Consider the following 17,967-nt stretch of genomic DNA (forward strand, 5'->3'; position numbering starts at 1 on the left):
TAATTTAAAAAAAAAACACTGCCTTGTGGACCACCACCTCTCCCATTTTGATCACACAGGTCATTTCCCTTCGCAGTCTCAATTATACAACATCCTTCTGGCAACTATATACATCGCTTATGTGTAAAATAATTTTGAGAAAGTATGACTTCATAGTTCAGGTTAGCACCTGGAAGTGAGAAGAGACATCTTCATTTCACCAGTAGTTTTCCTGCACACAACAGTTTATGAACCCATCTTAAGAAACTAAATGAAGTGACAGTTTTCTACAAGGTCTTTGTAACACATTGCTTTTAAGTATCAGAGCTTGCTTGCAGGCACCCTGAGTAACTTAAAGCCTTTGATTTTTATTCCTGTTTTTAATTTTGCATAGTTTATTTTCCTATTTTATTATATAGATGTCTAAAGTGGTTCAAATACAAAGTAGCTTTAGAAAGAATGAATTTTTTATCACCTGATCTGCAGACTTTAGTGACAAGGTAGAGAGAGAGGGGGGGGAGTTTAAGTAAGTCCATTATTCTGTCTACTAACACTGAGGATAGTGAATATCCATACACAAAACTGAGTAAGAGCAGTCACAACATTGGGCTAAATTTAGGATGCTGAAACTTCTGCCAAATTAAAAGAATGGAGTAAAATTTCACCTGCCAGTTTATATAACTCGTAATATGGTTTAATTTAGCAGACAAAATAGTTTGGTTGTAATCTTCTCTAATACTATTGTTCCACAGATCATTTTATTCAGTAGTAATTTTCTGTATCTTCTTCTGCTTGCCACTTCTCATATATAATTTAGCAAAACCAGTCAGGAATACAGTGAGATTTTTCAGTCTAAAATACGATTTTTTATTTTGAATAAATTTGTCTGAAAATTTATTTTTCAGAACCTTCTTTTTATTCAGATTTTTCTCTGCTCAGAATAAAAAGACACTTACTCCACATAGTTAGTCTGGCTGCTCTGTCAACAAATGTATTTGGCTCAACAGTATTGTTCAAATGTCCTCTTATAAAAGTAACACTGAAAAGTATTCAAAACACTCAAGTGGCATTGGCCCTGCCAGCTTGGCTAAATTGCTCAACAGGACTACATGAGCAGGCAAGCTTTTGTTAGCTGAAAATCACTTAAGGCAGCTGGAACTTGTAATTCTTTTATTCTGTCTCCTCTGCAACCCACTCCTAACCATTCTTTTGTCACCTTGCCTTTCCTCTTTTCCCTACTTCCTAAATTATGTTAAAATAATAAAAAAAAAATCTGTATTGGTAACTTTAAGTCATCTTCCAAGTCAAATACCTCAATGAAACTTAAATTTTCAAGCTGCTTAGTCTCCACTTCCCTTTTAATGGCAGCCCTGGGAGGGGAGACAATTTCAGAGATTTACTGCTTGAAGAGAACTGGTATATTTTAAGTAAAGATTTGACTGAATCGGGAGCAGATTTGTCTCCCAAATCAGTTTTTTCCGAATTTGGGAGGGGGATAAGAGAGGATAGGGGGATTGCAGCTCTAAACTACTGCTTCCTGCTGTTCCCTCTCCCCCTCCCTCCCCCCCCCCCCCCCCCCCCAAAATGATCCTAGCTGCTAAGTCCACATATTATATAGGGCTGGAAGGGACTTCCTGGCTCAATAAATCCAGATCCTTGCTGGCAAGCCTGACATATAATCTCATTAATAAATTTATCAAACTCCAATTTAAAACTAGTTAGGTGGTTTTCCTCCACTACTCGTACTGGGATGCTGCTCCAGAACCTCACTCCTCTGATGGTTAGAAATAATCTTCTAATGTCCAGCCTAAATGAATTCAGGACTAGTTTATACTCATTCTTGTGCCAACATTGTCCCTTTCCCTATTATTGTCTCCTAATCTTTCTTTAGTAATTATTTCACAAAGAAGGAGAATGTATTGCATAGCTCCCTTCTCCAAAACTTTGTTTTTAAAGGAATCATAGCAGTAAACCACTCCAAAGTGATCATTAGTAGGCTATTGGTACACTTGTCTTGTGATGGAAGGAAAAAAGCAGAAAAGGAAATCTGTGCCATTTGCCTAGTAATATACATTCTTTTGTGTCTTATTAATATATTGTTGCATGATTGTGATACTACAGGGGTATGACAGGGCAATTAGACTGTGGTTATGGACAGTGTATTCCCTATTCCACTATAGTCAATAACATGGGTTATTCACTAGTGGTGAATGTGGAGACTGAACATATCTTCAGACCCCCGGATAGAGCAGCAAAGCACCCTGGCTTCCTGAGCCGCAAGATTTACTGTGCAGCCCTGCGGTTCCGCATATCCAACTACCAGACTCTGCTAGCAAGGTATGACTTTAATAACTGTGTCCAGATAGCAAAGTTCCTGGAGGATCTGTCACAAGGACAAACAACAGCTCTTCCAGACCCTAGTGGAGGAAGGCCACCTGATGGCCACGGTTAGCCTCCAAGCTGCAGTGGAGACGTTCTCCTGCCACAGGCATCGTCATGTGAAAGAGATTCCTAGCTGCAAGCCTCTGGCTGCCCCCGGGAGGTCCAGACCACCATCCCAGACCTCCCCTTCAACGAGGACAAGTTCTCTTCTAAGAGAGTCCCTCCCCTCTATGTAAGACTTGAGAGCGAGACTCCAGTCTCTCAGGATTTACCCCTGGTGCCCTGTTGAAAACCACAGAGGTTGCACTCCTGTGCACCGTACCAGCCCAGTTACACTCCGTTTTAGGAGCCTCTATGATGCTGCCCTAGATCACAGCATCTGCAACCATCAGCCACAGCCACTTCTTCCTTCATAATATGGTATCAACCTAAGATCCAGTTTTGATGTGTATTTGAAGAGCTGCAAGCCCCCCACATCACCACCCCCAGCCTCCTCTACCACCTGTGGGGGCCATCTTGCCCTATTCACCCACAACTGGGGCAAGATCACCATGGACTGTTGGGTACTGGAGATCATACTGCACGGTAACTCTATCGAGTTCCTTACCTTCCCATCCTACCGGGCTGCCCCCTGGGCATCTCTCGCATCGCAGCCTCCTTCAACACGAAGCTGACGCTGTCCTGATGAAAAATGCGATCGAACCAGTGCCTGACTCCTTTGTCAGCAATGGCTTCTTCTCCCCATACTTTCTCATCCAAAAAAAGGGAGGAGGTCTCCACCCTTTACTCAATCTCCAATTACTCAACACCTTCATCAGGAATTGCAAGTGCCGTATGGTGACACTTGCATTAATTATTCTCTCCCTTCCCCAGGGAGCATTGTTCACAGCCATTGACATGAAAGATGCACACTTTCGCATTGACATCCATCCGGCCCACTGTAGGTTGCTTCATTTCAGCGTGGGCGACAACCACTACCAGTTCAGAGTTCTTCCCTTTGGCATTGCAATGGCCCCAAGGGTCTTTACCAAAGTCGTTTCAATCGTCGTGGCCCAACTACGACTACAGGAGTACTGTGTTCCCTTACTTAGATGACTGGGCTACTGGTGACATCAACCTTCACCGAAATTATGTCGACCATCCATGCTCTCTGCTTGCTCCTTGCCACTCTTGGCATCTATGAACGAGGAGAAATCTGTGCTTGTCCTGACATAGGTAATCCATTTAATCGGGGCATGCCTGGATTCCATGGGAGCGCAGGCCTTCCTCCTGTCAGACGGTTTCGGCACCCTGATGGCCCTCATGGCAGCCCTACATTGCAATCCATGCACCACAGTGCACCTCTACCTCCTCGGCCACATGGCGGCCTGCACCCATGTGATGCCACAAGCCCACTGGCACATGTACTGTCTGGAACTGTGGCTCCTTTTGTCTGCAGACCTTTTGTCTGCCCACCTTGACACCATCCTGATTGTCCCATGTGCCATCTGGGCATCCTTAGCTTGGCGGACCAATGCTGCCAAAGTGCTACTAGGCACCCCCTTTGCCACTCCCATCCACACAGCCACCATTACCATGGATGCCAGCCTAGCCTGTTGGAGTGCCCACCTGGACAGACATGCCACCCAACAGGCTCGGACACAGCGCAAAGCATGTTTGCACGTCAATATTCTGGAGCTGCGAGCAGTCTACTTAGCCTACCATGCATTCCTGCTCCTCATCCGAGACCAGCACATTCAGCTTCTCTCCGACAATACCATTGCAGTGGCGTACATCAACAGACGAGAAGGTACCAGGTCCCAGTCACTGTGTGGATTGTGTCCGCCTCTGGAACTGATGTATCCACCACAATGTAACATTCCATGTGGTGTACCTCCTGGGGGCACTGAACTCTCTGGCACGCACACTAAGCCGGACCTGGTTCCTCAATCAGGAATAGGAACAATACAACCCCACTCTTCGCTCCATCTGCAATGTTTGGGGCACTCCTCGCTGGTACCTCTTTACCACTTGCAAAAACTGTGTGTTCCTGTTCTACTGCTCCTAGGAGTTCAGGGAGCACGATTCGCAAGGAGATGCTCTCCTCTTCCCAGGGTGGGGTGATCTCTGCTACGCCTTTCCCCCTGTTCCTCTCCTCCAAATCCTGCGCAAGATCCACTGCAACCAGGCCACGGTCATGGCAGTTCTGGTTTTCAGATCTGCTCAGACTCTCCGCCCGCCACCCAATCCATCTCCTCACTCTGCCATACCTCACCCAGGACTGAGGCAGAGTTTGGCACCCCAACCCAGACCCGCTTCAACTGACAGCCTGATTTTTGGATGGGGCTCGCACATAGACAATACCTGCTTGACATCAGTATGGCACATACTTATGCACAGCAAGGAAGATTCCACGTAGGCATGCTACACAGTGAAATGGAAGCGTTTCACCTACTGAGTGTAACATAGCTGTCTCCTCCTTTAGGACATCTCCATCCCCACCCTCCCAGACTACCTCTTAGAACTTAAGACTTCAGTCCTTGTCCTTAGCTCGGTGCGGGTCCACTTAGCAGCGCATAGTGCTTTCCTCCCGCTGGTGGATGGACACTTTGTCTTTACTCATCCCACCACCACCTGATTTCTGAAAGGGCTGATGAACAGCTTCCTCCCAGTCCTTAAACTACCCTCTCCCCTGTGAAACCTCAGTCTTATGCTCTCCACCCTCACCAGACCTCCCTTTGAGCCCCTGGCCACGTGCTTCCTTTCACATTTATCCCCTGGCATGCCATCTGCTGAGCGGTGACCTGGCGCGCTCTACATACCTTCACCACCCACTACTCCATCGACCAATGAGTGGTAGAAGACATGGTTGTCGTCCGTGCCCTCCTGCAGAAGGCGATACCTCTTGCATTATCGCACCCACCTCTAAGCTGATCACTTCTTGATACTTGCCTGCATTTGGAATACACATGGGACCATCACTCAAAAGATGAAGAGGTTACTTACTTGTAACTGGAGGTTCTTCAAGATGTGAAATACAAATAAGGACCACATGACCCACCCACCATCCCCTCTGCTGCAGACTGGGCTAACCAGCGGTAACAGGGTGACTGAAGGAACGTTGCCCTGCATGGCCTCTTATAATCTCACCTGGAATGTGAGGCAACGTATGATGCACATGCAGGTCAACGGACACTGCTGTTTAAAATTTTCAGCACATGGCATGCATGTGCATCTGCATTTGGAATACAAATAAGGACCACACATCTTGAAGGACCTTCAGTTACAAGTACTTAAGTAATCTCTTATTTAACCAACAATGTGCTACATCTGTTTAGACACTCCTCTCTGGGGCCATTTAAGGATTAAAGGTAATTTTGTCCCTATCCTGCTCTTTCTTCCACATGCTGGAGGAAGGGGTTACTTGTTCTAAAAGTTTTATTCATTGCAGTGCTTGCTCTTTTTTAAAAAAAAAAAAAAAAAAAAAAAAGCCTTATTCATTTTCCTGTTATCTTAAATGAAAGAGGAGTTATTTTAGTAGTCAACTGGAAATTTTTCAGTTTCATATTCATGCCCCCCCCCATTAACATTAACTTTTTAAATTGTTTGAACACGGTAAGTAAATTTGAGTACTGTCTTAGGTTAAGGTAGGTTGTTTTAAAAAAAAAAAAAAAAAACTTCAGTTTTCAGATCTGCTCAGACTCTCCCTTCGACACCCAGTCCGTCTTCCTACTCTAGAAACTCTTGTCATCTGTTGTAAGGCACCATAAGTTGTGATGGTCGTTTTTTGTTTGACTTTTTTAAACCCTAAAGACCAAAAGGTTGATAAAGATTGCATGAAAATACAATAGCCAAGGAAATTCAATAATTTCCATGTGCCTTTGATTGAATTTATTTATTTATTTATTTTAGGAGGAACAAAACAGAGGCAAGCCAAACTGGGAACACCTGAATGAAGATTTACATGTATTAATCACTGTGGAAGATGCTCAAAACAGAGCAGAAATCAAATTGAAGAGGGCTGTTGAAGAAGTAAAAAAATTACTGGTACCTGCAGTAAGTAATTACATTCAGATCTCTCCAAATTTTGAGCTGTGACTTCTAAAATACAGATTCCAAGTAATATTCCAGTAGTAAGAATAAGGCTGCAGTACAGAAAACCGCAGTTTAAAAACATAATTTTTCACAACTTATTTTGCAGTGTCCCAGTTATCTCAAAATTTAATTGGGGTAGGTGGGGCGGGGAGGATGGAATTAGCCTTTGCAATAAACAGAGTTGTTGTTTTTTTCAGAGAGATTTTGATCTTTTTGTATGTGACATAATAAATGGAAATCTAATCCCATTAAGGGAATGCTAATTAAAGTGTGCTGGAAGAAAATGTGATACGCTTTCATGTGTCTCTCTTCTATGAGAAGATTGGGTTCCCTACTTTTAAGGGAAAATAATAACTTTTCACGAAGCAATCAATCCATATCTCATCTATGTCCTCCTCAAAGAAAACCTGCACACCTTCAAAAGGCAAGCCCAGGAACTTAAATTCATAACTCTCCTAGGCACTAAAAAACATGGACTCAGTGGAGACATTGATTTTTATGGCTTATTCTAATAAATTTTAAGGAACAGGAGGGAAACTGAATTTTAGAATTAACAGGCTTTGTATGTATGTATGTATGTATATTGTTTTTCACTTAGATTTCACCTTTAATGTGGAAGTCCCTATATGTATAACATGTTCGCAATTGTTTTACTATTAGAACTCAGTGGTTTTTAGAAGGAACACCAAATAGATGTTTAGCCTGGAAATGCAAAACGAGTTAACTATTTATTGAAGACAGAATGTGGATCACGGTATTAGATATAAGATGCCCAAGGTAAATCATGAAGGGAATAAGAGATGAATTTGCTCCTTATTTTTAGCCAAGCGTAACTTGAGAGAGTTATGAATGAGTTATTTTTGCATACAATGAGCAGTTGAAGTGAGTGAGTAACTTTCTTCCATGGTGCTGGCTAACACTTTTAGTTTTAAGTCTTAGTATTTCCATTATATAACATTATTTTCAGTTGTTTGTAGCTGTGTTAAATGCTAGCTCTAAATTACTACTTAAATGAGAACTGTTTTCATAAAAATATCTTCAGTGCTTAATTGGCTATTTTAAGTTGTAAAAATACAGTCAACTTTTACATAACTTCCTATGGTCCTCCACTTCCAAGTGATTGTACGTAAAATATTTTTCCTATTTTTAGTCAACAAGTACCTGTAAAAGCTATCCCTTCTTATTCCAAAATGGTCTAATATTTTAATACTAAAAACAAATATGACATTTATCTGTATAACTAAGGCTTGAGTTGGGAGGGTCCCAGAGCTCAAAGAATGTATACACTGCAATTAAACAGCTCTGAGACTGACTTAAGTTTACATGGGCCAACCACAGGTTTTTAATTGCAGTGTAAACATACGTATATGTTCATCTAGGCATGCCCCCTAAGCCTTTATGATGATGATTAATGTGTGATACTGCTGAGCTCCTTTCCCCAATGAATGTGGGAGCATAAGCCATCAAATTCTGCAGAAATTGACATCTTTTTAAATTAAAATTCTAGCACTTAAGGTTGTAAAGTTAGTCTCATAAATATGAAGCAAAACTCAATTGATGTCTTACTGTTTTCCTGCATCTGCTCACTATGAGCCAGCCCTAGTGCTTCTACTTATGGTCAGAGCTTTGTCAGGTATCAGTGGAATGAAATTAACAAGATTCCAGTTAATTTCTCTGCTCCTATTTAAAGCCCTGTGGGCAGCTATCATGAAACTATCAAGAACAGTGTGACCTTCATACTGCAGCTTGGAAAAACTGAGACGGATCAGAGACTGGAGTTATTCGAGGGAAGCTCAAAAACCCAGAAAGTATATGTGTGATGTGGGAGAGAGCAACGTGAGTGTAAAATAGCTTAGAGAGGTTTAGTGTGGTAGAGATTTGTCTGCAGGGAGCAGCCATTCGACTCTGGAGGTGTTGGAGGAGATGGCTAGAGGGGAGTGGAACTTCACATTTATTAGTTTGCAAGCTAGAGGATTCTCTCTTCTCTCTCTCCTCCCCCCCCGCCCCAAAATGTGGAGGCTGCCCCCACCCCCCCAAGTCAGCATCTTGGGACAACACCGAGGTAGAAATTCTAGCAGTCTTGCTTTTTCCAACATTTGGGGGTGATCTTTTCATTGCCCTGGGACCTGTGTCAGAGTGGATTGTGATGGAGACTGTCAAGTGCCTTTCTTAAAATCTATAAAGTGATAATGGTATGCCAACAAAAAATTAACATAATCAAGGCTTTATATCAAGTTAAGGTAAACACGGACTTGAGCAAATGGTTTAATATAAGCAGTGGTTTCAAACAAGGCTACATTCTCCTTCCTTTTCGGGTTGACATTCTCATTGGCATCATCATGAGAAGAAATGTAGATAGATGCAACAGATGCATCCTGTGGTTTAACAACACATTAGAATATTCAGATTTTAAGGATGATGTAGCTCTTCTAAGTGACAACTTAACCAACATGCAAGCAAAGACCAAAAAATTGTCCAGAATCTCAAGACTGTTAATAATCAGTTATGAAAAAATGAGATTCTCCACCTCCCCAAGAACTCTCAATTTAAGAAGGAAATAATGTCACAAATTGTCAAGGGAGCAGCAGTATTCCCCAAATTAAACAAATCTTGGTTATCACAAATCTATAACTTAAAGACTACCTTATGATGATATTTCCACCTTAACATAGAATCATTGAAATGTAGGGCTGCAAGGGACCTTGAAAAGTCATTAAGTTCAGCCCCTGGGACAGGTGTTTGTCTAAATGCTTAAGAACTTCCAATGATGGGGATTCCGCAACCTCCCTTGGAAGCCTATTCCAGACTTTAGCTACCTTATAAGCAAATAGTTTTTTCCTAATATCTAACCTAAATCTCACTTGCTGCAGATTAAGTCCCCCTGCTTGTTGTTTTACTTTCAATGGACATGGAGAACAATTGATCACAGTTCTCTGCATAACAGGCCTTAACATATTAGAAGACTGTTCTGTTTTCTTAAGACTAAATACGGCCAGGTTTTTTTAACCTTTCCTTGTAGGTCGGGTTTTCTAAACCTTTTATCTTTTTTGTTGCTCTGAACTTTCTCCAATTTGTCCACATCTTTCCTAAAGTGTAGCACCCAGAATTGGAGGCAGCACTCCAGCTGAGGCCTCCCCAGTGCTGAGTAGAGCAGGATAATTACCTCCTGTGTCTTACGGAAAATGCTCCCATTAATAAACCCCAGAATATTATTAGTCTTTTTAGTAACTGCATCACACTCACTGTTCACTCAGATTCAATTTGTGATCCGTTATAACCCAGATCCTTGTCAGCAGTACTATCACCCAGCCATCAGCAGCTGCTTCCAGACCATAGAAGCAGGGATATAGTGGCATAGAGGCATGTCCACTGCGTGGTGGATGGTGGAAGCCTGCCTTGGGGAAACCCAGAAGCATTGCATTGAATGTAATGGAATAAAGGTGCCATTAACCAACAGTATCTAGGAGAAGGAAAACTGATTTCAAACCAGGACCGACACACCTCACTTAGCTCTCTTTAGGCAAGTCTGTCTATGAGAAGGAAAACTCTTCAGTTCTAAGCAGGCCAAGCTCCTCAGCCTTGGAAAGCAAGCAGAATGGGGTAGAACCACTGGTTCCAGCCAGCTGGGGCTATGACATGGCATTCCCGTGAGCGAGATGGGGTGAATTGGTCTAACAAGCCATTACATCTGAAACTCACTTGTTATAGAAACAGTACAGTAAATCAAGCTGACTGTATAGATTATGATCCAGGATCAGACCTAACAAATGGAAATGGTCATGAGTTCCAGTTAACTGCTATTGGAAGCTGAAATGTTAGAACTCCGTTCACAACAAGCTAGGCTGAGCTAGTAGCGGAGGAGTTAATCAAGTTACAGGTTTCCCTTGCTGCTGTATAGGAGACCTGTTGGCTGGGTACTGGAGTGCTGACAATTGGAAAGTTCACTTCTCTTTAGTCAGGACATCAGGAAAAGGTTAGTTATTAAATAGAATGAATTTATAACAAATGCTGAGTTTCGTCAACTTGCAACAACCCCATCTCCAAAGGTATCAGTAAAAGATGTTGGAGTCATCTGGGATGTGTTGGAATGTAGCATAAAGCAGCTGGAGAAATGTACACAAAAGGAGCTAACCGGAAGAATTCACCCCTCTGAACAATATCTAGAGAGGGATAATTTATGGGTCTTCACATAGAGGACATGCAAGGAATAGCTCAGAATAGACAGATCATGGAGTCTTGTTTGTATCCTAAGCAATGTCTGACAGTGTAGGAAATAAAATGTTCTGGAGATAGTAAAACAAGTATTTTGCTGTGATCTCTTTTGTAGAGCTGCTGTTTTACTACTGTTTTTGGATAGGAACTGTGGTCTGACTTTAAGGGTATGTCTACTCTGCAATTAAATATGCACACCTGTCCTGTGCCAGCTGACTCGGGCTCATGGGGCTCGGGGTCCAGGCTGTTTAATTTCAGTGTAGATGTTTGAGCCCAGGCTCCAGTTTGAGCCCAAACTTCTACACTAGTGCTGGATCATATTTTCAAGAACTTCTCACATTTATCATTTGTAAAAGTAAAGGGAGGAGGGGCTGCTAATCTCTCTTCTGACAAAATTCAGCATACATAGAGAAAATGCATGTTTTAATATTAAAAACAGACCTTACCTTACAGGATCCCACAATAAATTTAATTTTATTGAATCTTCTTTATGGCCAGGTACAGGTTTAGTCCAAAGGGCCTAAGTCATGTGGGTGCTTTTGAACAATTAATCTGTATTATTTAAAAAATTATATATTATTGCATTTTATTTTTAAAGGAAAATATTAATATGAAAAAGAAACAAGATAAAAAAGCAGAGTAGATGGACTCTGAAGGCTAAGTTAAATTTTGGTTTATGCCTTTATGATGTATGAAGACAATTGCTGTTTTTAAACCATTTTTTTTTTAATTTTAGAAATATCAAATCATCTCTTTTTTGTTATGGGAGAAAGTTGGCAAGCTAGTGCCTGGAACATGATGATGATTAATTACAGCCTGAGCTTAGGAACGTTAGCTTGAATTCTCTAAGGCCTAATTGAGGACATTTTGAAGCTTAGATTGAGAGCTGCTCCTCGGGTTTCTACCTCCAGCTCCTTTCTCATGTTCCAGGTCTTTGAAAAATTGCTAAATTACTAAAGGAGAAAGAAGCAAGTTGGGACCTGATAACTTCTCATTTTAAAAAATAAATAAATGTTGTGTGTTTATACACTGTACATTTTCATTTATTTCTTTATTTAAATTATTGTAGCATGTAGGAGTCCTAGATCTAGAGCCCGTTGTGTAAGGCGTTATACAAATACAGAACAAAGACAGTCACATTCCCAAGGAGCTTAGTTTTAAGTATAACATAAGAAACAACAGATGGGGATATACATAGAAATAATGAGACACCACATTTTGGTCAGCATGATAGGCACTGGTCTCTGCACACCAGCAGGTTAGCTGTTGTCAAGTGTTTCGTTGGTGTCTTGGCAAAGGAGAGTTTTGAAGAGGGTTTTGAAGGTGGATAATAAGGTAACTTCACAGATGTTTATGGGGATGCCTTGCATGTATGGGGGAAGTATGGGAGAATTCAAACAAGCAACTTTGTGCTCACTTAAATGGGCAATGAAGGCTGATGAGCAACAACACCTCGACACCAAATGAGGTGATATACGGCTAGGGGAAGATAGACTGTGAGGACCTGGAAAGTGAATACAAGCGTCTTACACTGGATGCACTAGAGAAGAAAGGGAAAGCCAGTGGAGGGATTTAAAGCAACAGGCCAGGAAACTTATCTTGACAGCAACATTCTGAATGGATATTAATGGGACAAGATTGCGTTTGTCAGAGTTTAGCGAGAAGGATATTGCAATATCAAGATGCAAGATGACAATGAGCTTGGATGAGAGTAAAGGGACAGTGATAGGTAAAGCCAATGTATTGCTTTGTAGTTCAGCTTTAAAAATTAACACTTCCCTCAGTTTGAAAGTCCTTCATTAAAATCTGACGATATGACTAATTTAAAACTTAAGTGAAATGGAGAAAAAAATTGACTTGCAGAGTTTCAAGTTTGTTTTCATGAACTGCTTTCGTTTGTTACAGCAACCTGTTCACAAAATGTCTCTGTATGTCTCCTAGTGTCAGTGAAGTTGGAGACAGCAACCTATAATAGTAAATTTGTGCAAAGAGAAACTCTAATTTTGATACCAGGGAGTGGTAAGTGGAATGCTATGAAGATTTTCCTTGTGGATTTAACTCTGAATGATAGCTGTTCCCTTTGCCAACAGCAGCAGAAGACACCATAGGATGTTTAATCTGGCTGAATGCAATGTGTACAGAGTGTTATTACCGTTTTCATTCTTGGAACATTCATTATCATTGTCATGCTTGTGTCTCAGCCCTTTACTGGGATAAGGAATAATTAGGATTCTAATCCCCTCATTCTCCACCCTTCCCTGTATACAACACCTACACTAGAGATTAAAATAGCAATGTGATGCATGTTTTATGCTCTAAAGGTGTGCAGAAATTCTCTATAAAATGTACATACCTTATTTCCAGTCTGAATTTATCTATCTTCAATTTCTGGACATATGGATCATGTTATACCTTTGTCTCTTAGCTAGACTGAAGAACGCTTTATCCAATATTTATTCCTTGTGTAGGTACTCACAGAGTGCAATCAGATCTTCCCATAACCTTCTCTCTGTTAAGCTAAATAGATTCAACTCCTTGAATCTATCACTATAATGCATGTTTTATAATCCTTTAATCATTCTCGTGGCTCTTCTCTGAATCCTCTCCAATTTATCAGTATCCTTTTTGAATTGTGGATACCAAAACTGGACACAATATTCTAGCAGCGGTGGCACTAGTGTTAAATACAGAGGTAGTGTAACCTCTCTATTTATCCTGAAGATTCCCCTCTTTATGCATCCAAGGATCATATTAGCCCTTTTGCCACAGTATTGCACTGGGAATTCGTGTTCTGCTAATGATCCACCCCATTCCCATTTTTTTCAGTCAGTTTCCCAGGATAAAGTCCCCCATCCTAGAGGCATATGTTTACATTTGCCACATGATCCAGATTGCTCTGAATCAGTCACCTGTCCTTTTCATTATTTACCACTCCACATGTTTTGTCATCTGCAAACTTTCAGTGATTTTATTTTTATTCTAGGTCATTGATAAAAAGTTAAAGCATAGGCTAAAAACTGATCCCTATGGGACTCTACTTGAAACATCCACTCAATGATTTTCCCATTTACAGTTACCTTTTGAGATCTCTGACAGGCAGTTTTTAATCCATTTAATGTATGCAATGTTAGGTTTGTATTCTAGTTTTTTAATCAAAAGTTGTATTGCTAAAGTTGAAAAATGGAAAACAGTTGAATATACAGTGATAAGAAAAAAGTGATGGTTATGCCATTCTTGTGGAGAATCTCTGGTTAAATGTGGTTTTTAAGTTGTCACAGGTCTCTTAGAATGAGTGACATGTTAATGATAGTAAGAAAGTGCAGTTGTGTGCTTGTCCAATACCACAGTTCCTAGGGGCTAGGGTAATATAAATAATACAAAAAAAATACATATTTAGGCACAGTCAGGTAGCCAAGTTTTGGGTAGGTGATTGCTGACTGATAATGGTCTGTCCCATGCACAAATAAGCAATTCTCTTCTAGTACTGTGAAGCATTCTCACTGTGTTCAGTTCCAGGAAAGATGGTAATAACGACAAACGGTATATTTATGTGGAGAGGAGTATATATAAAAGTGGAAGACAAAAGGAGAAAACTAAATAGGTTCAAGTATTGTTAATTTGAATAACTAGGTTAAATGAGCCTATAGGTAGGAGTTTATCATTTGAATAGTCCTTTGGAAGACATTTTTGTGTGTCTGAGTCTTTTTTAAAGTAAGAGAAGAAATTATGTTGTAAGTCACTAAAAGGAATTCAGAACATACTATTGATGCGCTTTTATACTATTTCGTTTTTGAGCTTGAATAAGCAGTGTGTGCTGACATCAAAAAAAAAAAAAAAATCTGTCTCCCAACTCAGCTCTTTATGAGGAGGCACCTTACATAATTGCACATGCTGGAAGGAATCCTGGGAACGAAAATCAACTTGCCATCAAAATGAGCTTCATTGATAAAAATTGATTTTTGACACTGTATTTATTGCATACAATCTAGATTATCTACAAATTACTTAAATTAAATGCTGCTTAATTCTATAAGTCCGTCTGGTTTTTTTGAAGTGATCTCTGGTACTGGCTGTTTGCCCCTTAGCACTACAGAATTAATAATATTGCATTTCTGAAAGTGAATTCTTAAGAGATTTAAAGAGGAGTTGATAAGTTTTGGTTTGTGTGTGCATATACAGTTATACAAGATCATATATGCACGTTCCCACTTTCAAGTAGATGGAGAACATTGAAAAGGCAAATGAAGATGAATTGAAAGGAGTCTATCCTCTACAGACTTCAGTGGATGCTTAATATAGGTTTGCAAGTATATCATTTATGTTTAAAGTCTTACCTGTATTAAATTTAACTATATCAAAATGTATGGACTGATTATAGAAAAAGTTCAAATTTCCAATCTGCAAACCTTCATCCCTTGTTTTTCTCATCCCGAAAAACTGTCTCCCAGTTGCCCAACCCACCAATAATCTCCAGAAGAATAATCTAATCACATGCCCCAAACTGCGATATTTGCTCAAGGAAACAGAATTGCAGAAGACTAGTATAAAGCCAATATTGGGGCTTTGTTGAATTTCTTCCTGTCAGCTGTGAACAGTAACAAATATACTAAATATGACTCAATGATCTGTAAAAAGTAAAATTCATGTACTAAACAGATCGGTAGTGTTGAGCATGATAGAAATTCACACCGAAAATAACAAAATGGTATCAAGTTTTGGATAATGTAAGCTCATATCTGAGGAGAAATAATTTTAAAAAATTAAGTAATAGGGAAAAAAAACTGGTAAATAGTAATGCTGAGCCCTTAGGGTATGTGACAAATTAGACATGAGTAGTGTGGCAGCAAAACTGGCCAGTGCAATTTTGGGCTGTGGAGCCATGACTGCGAGGTCTGTTGCACTACTGAACGATTTCCCAAAGGGAAATGGTAAAGCTTTGTTCCTTGAGAGACTTAAAACTAAACCCAACAGAGCAGAAACAACCCTGCATTAGCAGGGCAAAGATTAGAAAATCTAACAGCCCCTGTATTGGTATTTCCCAGCTATGTCTTTGGCAGACTACTATTGGTGGGATGGAAAAAAAGCCACACCTTAAGGGAAACTATTCTGATCATTCCTTTTGTTGTAGTCCTCCATTCTCCTGTCCTACATGTAACTCTTTTCCCTTCTGAGAAGAGATATTGTCTTTATACTTGTCTTTCTTTTCTCTAAGTTCTCTCTCACTCTGAAAGTTTCTTAACAGAAGTGGGTACAATGGGGCCTTAAAGGTAGGTCTTGATTGACAGATGCCTTACCTCCTTGCTTCCTGGTAGGTAGAGCCATAGTGCTCCTTTCCTGTCCCTATTGTGGGGTGGGATAAGAGAGAGCTATCACAAAAACAATAACCGGTGAGTGTATTTTCCTTTTTCTCATAGATTGCTTATCTAAGATAATATGTCCAGTTTATTTGATCATTTTGTCCTCTCAGATTTCTCTGTTTATTAAAATAAATATGCCTTCACTTGTTATGCTAAAAGCTGCAAAGGGTTGAAATGAAAGCTGTTCTAAGTGCTACCTTCTCTTAACAAAAATATTATGTTTTGGTAAGATTGATCTAAATACAAATAAATATTGGATAAATCCTACCCTTCCTCTTTAAGTACGCCTAAAATATTAAAAGCAAATAGAAATGGAATTTAATGCACTTTGGAAACCCACAGGATCTTATTTGAGATTTTTGAATGAGAGCCTGTGGGGGTAGATGTCCCAAGCCCATTGAAATTCTTTGGGTCTTGGGACCCTGACTCCTCATAGCTTGCTTTAAAAGTCCCTGCATTATAGCTTGAGGAGAGAATATAATGGCCTGGCACTTTCTCTTGGGTAGATTTTATATGAAGAAAAAATGTTTGGTTTATTCTTGTTTTACAACTAAACATCTATATAAATAATAAAAAGGTGGATGTTAATTGGAAGATGTTACAGCAGTAAAGTGAATTTTGAGTCCTGGTTCTTCCTGGCGGCTGTCTCTGGAAAGGTTTTCCTGGTGAAATAGATTTTGCATAGGTTAATGGCAATGGAATGGTAAAAGACTAAATAAATAGTCTAAAATGTGTAGAACTGGAACCGTATTGCTGATATTGCTAATTTTTGTTTATAAATCCAAACAAATAAGGTTTTTGCTGTACACTTCACTGTGGTATCTGGGTGAGCTTTGTGGCTTAAAACTGGGTCTAATGTTTCCAAATAATAGTAGTTAATACTAATACATCATGCTTCCTTGCACTGTGCAGTCTTAAAGACAAAATAGAGAGAAAATACTAACATTTGGCAAAGTGCCCAGGTTTTTTTAGTCCCTGTTCAGTGAAAAGTTTAGGAAAGAAGTGACTGTCTATAAATTTGAGAGTTTAACTTAAATATATTTTCTAGAGATAACTAATTGCAGAGCTTATGCCTAGAATGCCCTGCTTCCTTTGTCAGTGAACTTCACCCTTAGGGTATTTAGTACTTGTGCTCAAGATGAGGATAGGTAGTATATCAGAGCTGCAGAAACCAATCTTTTAAATGACTTGCATCATGTAGGACTTTGTAGATAGTAACCAGTGCCTTAGATTTCACCTGAAGGGGACTGGCAAACCAGTGCAGAAAGCAGAGCACCAGGTCAGATCTTGTTGAAGGCCCATGTCTCTCAGAAGAGTATTAGACAATTTAATTAAATGGGAGAAGGGTAGAGAATCTCTCTCAAAACACACTCCTATGGTAAAAGAGCCAAACTAGTAGTATCCTCAATAAGGCTATGTTTTAGTCATGGGTATTTTTAGTAAAAGTCATGGACAGGTCATGGGCTGTAAACAAAAATTCACGGCCTGTGATCTATCCATGACTTTGTACTATATGCCCCTGACTAAATCTTGGGTGCTCTGGAGCAGGGGGTGGCCCAGGGGCTCCGCAGGTGCTCTGGGGGTGGCAGCAGCCTGGGGGCGCAGTGGGTGCTCAGGGGTGGGGGGACAGCCTGGGACCCCCGCTGCTGACCGGGGGGGGGCCTACGGGGGTGTCAGGCTCCCCACCTGGCTCCGCGCGGCTCCCCAGAAGCGGCGTCATGTCCCTTGGCTCCTAGGTGGAGGCACGGCCAGGGGGACTCCATGCTTCCCCCACCCTGAGCATGGACTCTGCTGTTCCCATTGACCTGGAGCCATGGCCAATGGGAGCTGCAGGTGGAGGCAGTGTGCAGAGCTGCCTGGCCACACCTCTGCCTCGGGCGGAGCCAACGGAAATGTCACTGCTTCCAGGGAGCCCCCACCAAGGTGAGCGCCACCCGGAGCCCATGCCCCTTCCCAAACCCCT

The 17,967-nt window shown here is 40.8% G+C and overlaps 1 protein-coding gene across 13 annotated transcripts in view; it reads left to right on the forward strand.

Moving 5' to 3' along the window:
• QKI (QKI, KH domain containing RNA binding) overlaps window positions 1-17,967 on the forward strand; it is a 331,524-nt gene that overhangs the window by 249,626 nt on the left and 63,931 nt on the right. For 12 of the 13 annotated variants that reach the window (XM_073337872.1, XM_073337874.1, XM_073337875.1 and 9 more), the window contains one exon: window positions 6,253-6,396. The exons of the other annotated variant lie outside the window; for it this stretch is intronic. In XM_073337872.1, coding sequence (XP_073193973.1) covers window positions 6,253-6,396 — 144 coding nt within the window. The remainder of the gene's footprint in view (window positions 1-6,252; window positions 6,397-17,967) is intronic. 13 annotated transcript variants of the gene reach the window in all.

This window comes from Lepidochelys kempii, chromosome 3, assembly GCF_965140265.1.
Source record: "Lepidochelys kempii isolate rLepKem1 chromosome 3, rLepKem1.hap2, whole genome shotgun sequence".
Taxonomy (NCBI): Eukaryota; Metazoa; Chordata; order Testudines; family Cheloniidae; genus Lepidochelys; species Lepidochelys kempii.